The following is a 12,022-nucleotide window of genomic DNA, read 5'->3' as shown; positions in this document are numbered from 1 at the left end:
TCCCTAGGAACATGGATGGCATGGTCTCCTCAGGACCACAGCCCTCACCTCTCCCATCACAGGTCATTCCACACACTGGTGGAGGAACCCAGAAGCTCAAGCAGCATCCATAGGAGCACAAGAATGGTCAATGTTCCAGGTCAGAGACCTCATCAAAGGTCAATCATTCTGCTTCACCCACATTAGAGAGAAAAGACGAGAGAGAAGGGGGGGGTGGATTTTTGCCCCTGAGGGCTGTGGAGGCCACGTCATTGGGGATATTTAAGGTGGAGGTAGATAGGTTTGATAGGGAGAGGATCAAGGGTTACACGGAAGAAGGCAGAAGAATGGGGTTGGAAAGAAAAGTACATCAGCCATGATGGAATGGCAGGGTAGATTCAATGCGCCAAATGGCCTAATTCTTTTCCTATGTCTTATGGTCTTGTATACATCTCCACTGGTTGTAACCTAGTCTAGTGCTTTTGTCAGGGTGGGGTAGGGATGAGAGATGGATGGAATGAGGGAGGGAAGAGGGGGGAGGGGATGAGGGAGGTTGGATGAGGAGGCAATGCCACACTCACCTGCACATGATGGACAGCATGTCACTCACAGGGATGGAGTACTCTGTTCCTGTGATGTTGAGGGTGGGTGCTGATATGGAGAAACCTCCCACCAAACCTATTGAATGCAAAGAGATTCTGATCACTCCATGTGGTCCCTGGAGTACAGAGGAACCTCCTTCCTGAGGCCCCTGGGCTGGCGAAAGGTAATGCCACACATCCCTTGCCACAGGATGCCCAAACCATGTCCACTCCACACCATATCCACCCCACATCATGTCCACCCCACATCATGTCCACCCCACACCATGTCCACCCCACACCACGTCCACCCCACACCACGTCCACCCCACACCACATCCAATCACACCACACCCATCCACACCACCACAACCCATTCTACGTCCACCCACACCTCGTCCATTCCACACCATTTCCACCCCACACCACGTCCTCACCACACCAAGTTCTCACCACGTCCACTCCGCACCACGTCCACTCCGCACCACGACCACTCCGCACCACGTCCACTCTGCACCATGTCCACTCTGCACCACGTCCACTCTGCACCACGTCCACTCCACACCACGTCCACCCACACCACGCCCACCCACACCACATCCACCCACACCACATCCACTGCATAGGACATCCACTCCATGCCATGTCCACTCCACAGGATGTCCACTCCACAGGACATCCACTCCTCAGGACATCCACTCCATGCCATGTCCACTCCACAGGATGTCCACTCCACAGGACGTCCACTACACAGGACGTCCACTCCACAGGATGTCCACTCCACAGGACATCCACTCCACAGGACATCCACTCCACAGGACATCCACTCCACAGGACATCCACTCCATGCCATGTCCACTCCACAGTATGTCCACTCCACAGGACGTCCACTCCACAGGATGTCCACTCCACAGGACGTCCACTCCACAGGACGTCCACTCCACAGGATGTCCATTCCACAGGACATCCACTCCATGCCATGTCCACTCCACAGGATGTCCACTCCATAGGATGTCCACTCCACAGGACGTCCACTCCACAGGACATCCACTCCACAGGACGTCCATTCCACAGGACATCCACTCCACAGTGGGCCCAGTCACTCCCAGAATCAATGAAACACTTGGCAGAGAAGGAGACAATAACAATGTTCCAGGAAGCGTAGGGCTGCAGTAGGTAGTGCTACTGAGTCACAACTGTCACCTGCCTCGATCCGGGGATCCTCATTACAATGGTGAGCCCAACATCTCAGACCTGTCCCACCACACTGATGTAAAATGAGAAAATTCACTCAAAATAAATATTTCTCATTGGGGAGGGAGAACTTCCTTCCACAAAACTGGCTCCGAGGTGGGAGACAGAGGAACAGGTGGTGGTCTTGTGAGATCAGAGGCCTGTGACCATGCATGAGCACAAGGACCAGTGCTGGTGAGTCCACTGTTGTCAGTTATCCATAGTAACTGCCTGGATGAGAATGTATTTAACATGGTTAATCAGTTTGTTATTGACATGAACATCGAACCTGAGGTCGACATGTGAACTAGAGTGTCTGACATTTCTACTTTTATGTTCCATCAGGGCAGGTCAGACACAGTGAATGACAGATCTCTGAGGATGAACAGAGAGATGTATATGTCCAAAGTTCCCTGAGAGTGTCACTGCAGGTGGACATGGAGGTGAGGATATTGAATCAACAAGTTTGCTGATGAGATTAAGATTGGAGGCGTCATGCACAGTGAGGAAGGACTTCAAAACTTGCAGAGGGATCTGGACCAGCTGGAAAAATAAGCCACAAATTGGCAGATGGAATTTAATGTGGACATATGTGAGGTGCTGCATTTTGGAAGGACAAACCAAGCAAGGACATACATGGTAATGGTTGGGCACTGAGTAGAACAGAAGGATCTGGAAATACAGATACATAATTCCCTGAAAATGGCTTCACAGGTAGATGTGGTTGTAAAGAGAGCTTTTGGCACCTTGGAATTCATAAATCAAAGTATTGAGTACAGGAGTTGGGATGTTATGGAAAAGTTGTATAAGATACAAATTTGGAGCATTGTGTGCAGTCCTGGTCACCAAACTACAGGAAAGATATCAATAAGGTAGAAAGAGTGCAGAGAAGATTTACTAGGATATTGCCCAGACTTCAGGAACTGAGTAGCAGGGAAAGGTTAAACAGATTAGGACTTTATTCCCTGGAGCGTAGAAGAAAGAGGGAAGATTTTTTCGAGGTATTTAAAATTATGAGGGGGGTAGAGAAAGTAAATGTAGACAGGCTTTTTCCACTGAGGGTCGGTTAAGGGGACATGGGTTAAGGGGGAAAAGGAGAAGTTTTTGGGAATTCCTTTACACAGCGAGTGGTGGGTGTGGAACAAGCTGCCAGATGAAATGATAAATGCAAGTTCAATTTTAACATCTAAGAAACACTTGGACAGATACATGGATGGGAAAGGTATGGAGGGCTATGGAATGGGGGCAGGTTGATGAGAGGAGCCAGAATAATAGTTTGGCACAGAGTAGAAGGGCCGAAGGGACTGTTTTCTGTGCTGTAATGTTCTATGGTAGTTTCTGGAATGATTGCCTTCTATAAGTATAAGATTTGGGATGTTACAGTTGTATAAAACATTGGTTCAACACACACCAGGAGTATTGTATGCAGATCTAGTCACCACACCATCAGAAGAACCCGGTCAAGTTAGGGAGGGTGTGGATAAGATTCCCAAGGATGTATCTTGGGCTGGGAGCTTGAAGCTACTGGGAGAGATTGGATCATCTGCGTCTATTTTCCCTGGAGTGAAAGAGGTGATGTCATAGACAGGGGTGTCTGAAGCTGAAACAGGGGTATGAGTGTAAATTGAGACTGAGAAGGTTTAGAGGGGATCTGAGGGGTAAATGCTTCATACAAAGAGTAGTTGGTGTCTGGAATGATCTGCCAGAGGGGGTGGTGTGGAAACAGGAACAATATTCTGGAGGCATCTAGACAGATCCTTGATTCAGCAGGGCATGGAGGAATATGGGATGAATCCAGGCAAGTGGGATTGGTATGGATAGGTATGAGGGTCAGCATAGACAGTGTGGGTGAAGGGCCTGTTTCTATGCTGTATTCAATAACTCACCAGTACTGCAAGCAATTAGAAAAGGAAATAGGCCACTAGTCTGAATCAAGTACACAAGTAAAGATATCTTGCCCCAATTAAATAGTGTCCCAGAGAGAATATATCAGAATATTGTGCCCAGGTTTGGTTTCCCTCTCTGGGAGCACACCTGTGGTGGAGAGAAGGGATTGAAGATTGGCTTGATGAATTGGTGGGGGCGGGTGGGGGGTTGATTGAACTGACATGAAAGAAGCCAGGTTAACAATCCAGGTCAACGATGCTTCATTGGAATGAACTTCCTCAAGTTAGAAGCATGAAATGCAGACAAATCCCCCTATGTGCCCATGGTCAATAGAAGTGGATGAAAACAGAGAGGGCAACGTCTGTGCATTTTCCTGTTTGCCTGAGGATGCCTGGGTTTACTTTGGTTGATGGTACAGGAATTGGAAGAGATGTAGATAGCAGAGAGGGCAGTTCAAAGAACCAGAGGGAGCACAGATCATCTGGGAAGTTGGGGCAATGCAGGCAGGTGGACGTTAGTCCAAACAAGTGTGAGGTGATGCACTTTGGGAAGACAGGTTCTGGTGGGACATTGAGAGTGAACAGCATCCCTCAAAGTTGCTGCACAATTTTTTAAAATTTAGACATACACCACTGTAACAGGCTATTTCAGCTCACGAGTCTGTGCCACCCAATTACGCCCAATTAACCTACACCCCTGGTACAGTTTTGAAGCATGGAGGACCTCCCTCAGGGAAAACCCATGCAGACACGGGGAGAGCATACAAACTCCTTACAGACAGCACAGGATTCAAATCCTGGTACCAATCTTTGGTGCTGTAACAGCATTGCGCTAACTGCTCTGCTAACCGTGCCGGGGAATTCAGTTCAAGAGCCAAGAGGTAACGTGGCAGCTCTGTAAAATTTTGGTTTGGCCACACTTTAAATATTGCATGCAGTTCTGGTCACCTCATTATAGGAACGATGTAGATGGCTGAAAGAGGGGGCAGAGAGATTTATCAGGATGTTGCCTGGACTGGAGGATGTGTTGTATGAAGCAAGGCTGACAGATCTGGGCTTTTGGAGCAATGAAGGATGAGCGGTGACTTCACAGAGGGGTATAAGATTATAGGGGGCTCAGATTTGATGACCAGCCAGCACCTTTCACCGGGGCCGACATAGCAAATCCCAGAGGACGTCTGTTTAAGGTGATGGAGAGGAGTTTAGGGGAGACGTCAGGAGCAGGTTTTTCTGCACAGAGAGTGTTGGGGGACTGGAATGCATTGCAGGGGGTGGTGGGGGTGGAGGCTGGTGCAATAGGGGCATTTAAAAGAGTCTTGGACAGCCACATGGATGAAAGAGAAATGGGGGGTTATGGGTGTGAGGGAGGGAAGGGTTAGATTGTTGTAGAGCAGGTTTACATGCATCTGTACAACATCACAAGCTTGGACTGTGATGGAATGTTCCATGTGATTCAAGCCTACTTAACCACAAGACTGAAGATGTGGTCTCACCACTGATCTGAACAGTAGTTACATGGCATCCCTGCTCCTGATCGACGAAAGCAAGCATGGCAAGCACCTTCTTCACCACCCTGTCTACCTCCATCACCACTTTCATGGGACTACACACCTGTACTCTCAGGGCCGGTCCCAGAATATTTTGCACCGTAGTCGAGGCCCAACTACTTGCTCCCCCCAAAAGAATGGCCTACTTTGATTTTCAAAAACATGTTTTGTAGAAAAAACGAAATGCACAGAACTTGAAACTGCTAATTTACTTTAAATTGCAAGAAAGAATATGGCAAAATTACTGACCTAGAAGATTTTCACAAACTGTAGCCCTATAATATTTAACATAAAATATATTAGTGTAAAAAGTATTTTGCATTAACAATTAACAAAAGATTAAAATAAGAGTGTATAAAATGCAAAGGACAGCATTAAACACAAAGCTAATAATGAAAACATAATAATAATGTAAGCTTTATCAACAAGCATGACATCACAGGCCTGACTACTCAAAGCCAAGCTTCCTGAAAATTAATAGAAAGATATGTTGTGTGGTGAGTGTGTGTGGGAGCTGCAAGGCTCAACACAGATATCGATTTATAAACCATTTACACAGCACAACAAGTACATGAGTACGAAGAAAATGATGGAGGAAGACAGGCTCTACCAAGCTACGGCTCGATAGCAAGGGAGACGCAATCACTCATTCCCACGCGATGTGTGTGCATGGCGAGCACAGCGGTGGTCGTGAGAAGAGTGGGAAAAGAAACTGTATATTTTTATTTGTATGTGGCATTGTAGTCACCACAAGATAAATCAAACATAAGTTGCTTTCAGTTACCTGCATTTATCTATATTTTATATGTATTTATCTTTTATGAATTTTTAAAATATTAATATTTTATGCCAAAGGTTCCCCCTTTGCCTGACTCTCTTTACAATGTCAATATTCTTTACCAAAGCAAAGAGTTCTCCCTTTACCTCTACCGGGGGACACTGTTTGACCAGTTGAGTTTCTCCAGCTTAATGTTTTTACTTCAACCACAATGTCTGGAGACGCTCATGTTTTACTCCATTCTCAGTGGGGCCCTCCGAGGGCCACAGCACATTTAGGTATAATCCTTGCTTTCTTTCACCTCGCTTAACATAAATTTTTACATTTTTTAATGTAGTCAGCAGGAGAGAAGTATGGTAGAAACCAAAGCTTGGCTGCTTCACAGGGAAAGGGGGCCATAAACATTGAGCAGAGTTGAAAAAAGGTTAAGAATAGCTGATCCAGATGATCAAGGGCAGCCTACCATGTGGGACCTTGTCAAGACATTGGTTGGACCTCACCTGGAGTATTGTGTACAGTTCAGGTTGCCACTCTGCAGGAAGTATGTGGTAGGAAGAGAGAGAAAGCAGAAGAGAATTTTTGTGATCTTTGACTGTGTAGGTAAAACCCCAGATCCTCCTACACAGCTGGATCCTCTCTTCTATGTTGTTTTGACTCATTTTCCTTCTGGATGTTACAACACTGCTCCCTATGCACCCTTTACTCCAGCCTGTCTACACCTCTGTAAAACACCTCCCTCCCAGATCACTGCACATTCCAGGCAAGACACATTGTCCTATTGCTGCAAGTCAATTGAATCTGCACATGTTCAAGGTAAGAGGAATGAGGAAAGTCTGCAGACACTCTGATTAAAGTAAAACACAGAGATGCTGGAGGAACTCAGCCAGTCTTGCGGGATCCACAGGAGGTAAAGATATATTACCAATGTTTCAGGCCCAAGGCCTTCCTCAAGGTCTGTGTAAAAAGTAGGCAGGCGTTTGTATTAAAAGATCGGCCGGGGGGAGGAGCACAGACCATCAGACAAAAAGTGTTAATTGGATATGGAGAGAAGGCCAGGAGAGGGGAAAGGGGGTGGATCTGTGAATGCAGAGCTGGGTAGAGGAGAAATAGGAAATGATGACGGGGGACTTGGGGTGTTAATGCCATCCGGTTGGAGGGGCCCAGATGAAAGATGAGGTGCTGTTCCTCTAATTTCCAGGTTGTCTCAGACTGACCATGGACAGACATGTCAGCGAGGGAATAGGATGGGGAATTGAAATGGGCGGCCACTGGGAGATCCACGCTACTGCGGCGGACATAGTCGAGGTACTCAACAAAGCGATCTCCCAGACTGTGTCCAGTCTCTCTGATGTAGAAGAGACCACAGAGGGAGCACCAGATGCAGTAGGTGACCCCTGCAGATTCACAAGTGAAATGTTGCTTCACTTGGAAGGAATGTTTGGGGCTCCGAACAGTGGTGAGGGAGGAGGTGTGGACAGGTAGAGCATCTCCTGTGGTCACAGGGGTAAATGCTAAGGGGCCAATTGGTGGGGAGGGAGGAGTGGACAAGGGAGTCACGGAAGCAGTCCCTGTGGAAGGCTGGGGGAAGGGGAAAATGTGTCTAGTGGTGGGATCATATCGTAAGTGGTGGAAATGGTGGAGGAGGATGCGTTGGTTGTGGATGCAGGCAGGGTGCCAGGTGATGACAAGGGAAACCCTATCCATTGGTGGCACACAGAATGTGGCAGGATTCTGGAAGTGACGTGCAGTTGGCTCACGGAGTGTTCGCCGAGAACTCACGTTGCAGCTGTATAAGACTTTGGCTGGGTTACATTTGGAGTATTGTATGCAGTTCTGGTCACCCCATTCCAGGAAGGATGCAGAGGCTTTGGAAAGGATACAGAAGTTTACCAGGATATTGGCTGGATTAGAGGGTATCAGCTATCAGGGGAGGTTTGGACAAACCTTGGCTATTTTCTCTGGAGGGTCGGAGGCTGAGAATTGTCCTGTTAGAAGTTTCTAGGATCATGAGAGGCAGGATAGAATTATTTCCTCAGGGTAAAAATGTCAAACTCCAGGAGGCACATGCTCAAAGTGAGAGGAGAACATTTAAATGAGATAGGTGGGGTAAGTTGAATTACACCAAGAGCGGTGGGTGCCTGGAAAGGCCTACCCTACCAGGGAGAGTGGTGGCAGATATGGGCAGATTAGTGAACAGCAGGGGATGGAGGGATGCAGACGTGCAGCAGATAGGGTTAGGCTAATTTGGCATGGTGGTCAGCACAGCCACGCTGACCAAAGGCAAGCTGTACATCTTACCAACAGTGGAGCCCAGGGAACATCACTGCCACCTCCTCTGTTGTGGAACCCACCTGTCACCAGGCATCTCTGCCTTCTCTTCCATCCCCTTCAGTCCTGACCACAACCCCATGTGGCACCTCATCAGGTGTCCATTGAAAATCCACATCCCATCAACGCCTCAGCTTTTAAACCTCCTCATTCCATTTCAGGGAAATTTCGATTGTTATATTTCCCTCATTTATACGCAGGGGTCTCCTGCTACTTGATCAACAACCTCCTCCTCCTCCTCAGTGATCTCCTGCCTCCCACACACTCGTTTCTCACTGAGAGAGACTGGCGTCTCAGTTTTAGAGATAACTTCCCTCCATTTCTCTCACGTGGGTAACTCAGCCTCTTCCTCCACTTCAGGTCCAGCCGTCTCTGTGCATACCACGATGACTCGATCTGAATGTTCACAGAGCTCCTGGTCTTTATGTTCAATGATCTAGCACTTCATACTTACCATCTTCGCTCTTTTTACTTATAGATTTCTTGCTCTTTATAAAAACAGAAAATGCCGGAAATAGCAGGTCAGGCAGCGTCTGTGGAGAGAGAAACAGAGTGAATGTTTCAGGTTGATGAGAAAAGTTAGAAATCAAACACCTTTCGAGCTGCAGAGAAGGACACAGGAGGAGAAGAGAGAATGTCCATGCATAGAGAAGACTTGGCGAGACTGAATGGCACAGCAGTGGTGGTGCTGGGCAGGAAAGGGAGGGACTGCAGCTGCCCTGTCTGAGCGAGGTGTACACAGAAGGATGTGAATGGAAACAGAAGGTTGGAGAAACAAGGCCAAGCAGGAGATGTGAGACCAGTCGTGCAGATCGTGGAAACCTGCGGCAAAGCAGTAAGTGCTGGAACTGCTCAACAAGTCAAACAGCATCTGTGGAGGTAGGAGGGCAGAGTCAATAACACAGATTGATAACCTTCTCACAGAAGTGGTCAGTGCACACACTAGAAAGGCTGGCTGGCTGGAATTGTTGAATTCAGAGTTTGACGAGCTCTCGTGTGCCTGGGCAGGAGATAAGCTGCTTGTCCAATTGTGTTGGGCTTGGCTTTCTGACACTAGTTCAGGGTGGGAGTGGGACCGATGCCCAGAATCACCCTTACTGGCCAAACATTCTGTATTTGGTCTCTCTGACATGGAGGGAGTCATATCGTGAATGGCATACGCATCTCAGTAAAAGTTCAAGTGGATGACAACTTGTCCTGGGACTGTTCAGACCCTGGGATGTGGGGGGAGACAAGAGGTTGAAAGGCAGTCGATGATTCTCCTGCAGTTGTATGGTTGGTGGTGAGAGGGGGAGTGAGTGGCAGTGAGATGGACGTGTGAACCAGGAACTGAGGGAATGGCCCTGGAGAGAAGATTTTCCCAATGGTTGACAGCAGGAGACATCATCTCACAGAAGAGCAAGTGGAAACGGAGGGTGGAAGGAGATGACTAAGGGAATCTGATCCTTGCCCTGGGCAGGATGAGGAGTGAGAGTAGAGCTGAGGGAAGCGGAATACACGTGGTTGACAACTCATCTACGATGGAGAAAAAGCCAGGGTTACAGAAAAAGGAAGGTATCTCAGAGCTACTGCTGTGGAAAGGGATGTCATCAGATCAGGTGAGATGGAGACGGAGACCCCGGGAGGAATCAGGTGGAGAACTGGGGGGAATGGGGTGGAGACCCTGGGGGGGAACGGAGTGGAGATCCTGGAGGGGAACAGAGTGGAGATCCTGGGGGGAGTGGGATGGAGACCCTGGGGGGAGTGGGATGGAGACCCTGGGGGGGTTAATGGGGTGGAGTCTTTGGGGGGGGTAATGGGGTGGAATTCCTGGGGGGGAATGGGGGGGAAACAGGGTGGAGTCCCTGGTGGGGAAAAATGGGGAGGAGACCCTGGGGGAATGGGATAGAGACCCCAGGGGGAATGGGGTGGAGATCCTGGGGGAATGGAGTGAAGACTGCAGGAGGGAATGGAATGAAGACCCAGGGGGATTGGGGTTGAGATCCTGCAAGCTGCAGGATGGGGGGAGGTGTGGTTGGTGGCTGTTGGGGTCTCTGGTCTTCAAATGGATCTTGGTCACAGCTATCACTTGAGGTGGGGATGGAGGAGAGGAAAGGAGAAGAGTTCAGAATGAGAGTGGGAAGTAGCAGTGATGGGGAAGGAGAGCAGTGGGCCAGAGAGGGTGAAAACAGAGGCAGACATAGTGGGGTTCCCAGAGACCATTCATTTGCAAGAGGTGGGAAGTACTCAGGGAGAACACACTGACCTAGGGGAAGGGGTGATGGTGAAACAGGTCCACGTGGACCTCTGCTCCAGAATTTGATGCTGGCTTGAGGTGGGGCAGTGGGTTCTGAAATCCAGGGTGACTGTGAGCAGCTCAGGCGGGTGGCTAGAACAGTGCCGAGAGGTTTTACGCCACTGGTGGTGCTTGGTGCTTGTGATCCCTTCCACTCCCAGGTTTGTGTTTTCCTGCACTCTGGGAACCCCCTCACAGCCAGTACTCACAGGGCTCTCACCTCCATCTCCCCGCCCCCCCATCCCACTCAGAGAATGGTCCACTCTTGTCCTCACTGCCTCCACCTTCTGCAGATCAGTTTCACCGCTTCCAAAATAATGTGGACATCAAACCATGCCTTCCCCCTCCCTCCCTCCCCTACCAGTGTTTCGGAGGGACCACTCCTGGTTCCCTCTCACCCCCCCCCCCCACCATTCCCACATTGAAAGAGATCAAAGATTTACGAGGATGTTGCCGAGACTTCAGGAACTGAGTTACAGGAAAAGGTTAAACAGGATCAGACTTTATTCCCTGGAGCGTACAAGAATGGGGGAGATTTGATGGAGGTATTTAAAATGATGAGGGGGACAGACAGAGTAAATGCGAGCAAGCTGTTTCCACTGTGGGTGGATGAGGCAAGAACAAGATGACATGGGGTAAGAGTGAAAGGTGGAAGGGAACCTACACACAGAGAGCGGTGGGGGTGTGGGAGAAGCTGCCAGCTAAAGGGGGAATGTGGGCTCAGTTTTAACATTTAAGAAGAATTTGGACAGGTACATAACGGAAGAGATATGGAGGGCTATAGTACAGGTGCAGATCTGTGGGACAGGATAGAATAATAGTTGAGCATAGACTCGATGGGTTGAAGGGTATGTTTCTGTGCTGCAGTGTTCTATGGTTCTCCAATTCTAACCCCCTCCTCATGCAACTGCAGGTGATGCAATGCTCGCCCCCACCCTTCCAACCACCCAGGGAGTGGGCTTCGAGGGGAAGGGGAAGCAGCCACGTGCAGTTTAGTGCATTGGTGTGCCTCCCTCCTCGCTGGGAAACCAAAGGCTGCCCAACACCTCCGCCAGGGGCAAACCATCTCTCGCCTCCTGCTGACCTTTCCATTTTGGACTCTTACACCTTCCCACTGAACCTCAGATCCAGACCAAGGAAGTGTCTTATCATCTCTCTCTGATGCAGCATTTCAGGAATTCAACAATTTCATGTTCCAGCCGGTTCAGTTTGTGTGAGAACGGACCTGCTCTGGTGAGCAATTATCAGTCTGTGAAACATACTCTGTTGCTCTCTCCACAGATCCTGCTCCACCTGCCGAGAGTTCCAGCCTTCTCCGTTTATCGCCGATTTCTAACATTTGCAGCTTTTATTTCTCACGGCTCCGCTGTTTATTCTTGTTCCTCCCCCCCCTTTCATTTTCGTTCATCTCCTTC

At 48.9% G+C, this 12,022-nt stretch overlaps 1 protein-coding gene across 4 annotated transcripts in view; it reads right to left on the bottom strand.

Moving 5' to 3' along the window:
- flt4 (fms related receptor tyrosine kinase 4) overlaps positions 1–12,022 on the bottom strand; it is a 115,614-nt gene that overhangs the window by 71,905 nt on the left and 31,687 nt on the right. For 3 of the 4 annotated variants that reach the window (XM_069897955.1, XM_069897957.1, XM_069897954.1), the window contains exon 2: positions 561–657. In XM_069897955.1, the coding sequence (XP_069754056.1) occupies positions 561–657 (97 nt within the window). Of the gene's footprint in view, positions 1–560; positions 658–8,786; positions 8,866–12,022 lie in introns of all 4 variants that reach the window. The other variant, XM_069897956.1, reaches the window with a different exon arrangement.

This window comes from Narcine bancroftii, chromosome 9 (genome assembly GCF_036971445.1).
Source record: "Narcine bancroftii isolate sNarBan1 chromosome 9, sNarBan1.hap1, whole genome shotgun sequence".
Lineage (NCBI taxonomy): Eukaryota > Metazoa > Chordata > Chondrichthyes > Torpediniformes > Narcinidae > Narcine > Narcine bancroftii.
Note: the sequence above shows the minus strand (reverse complement) of the source record. Positions and strands in the feature narration are given on the sequence as shown.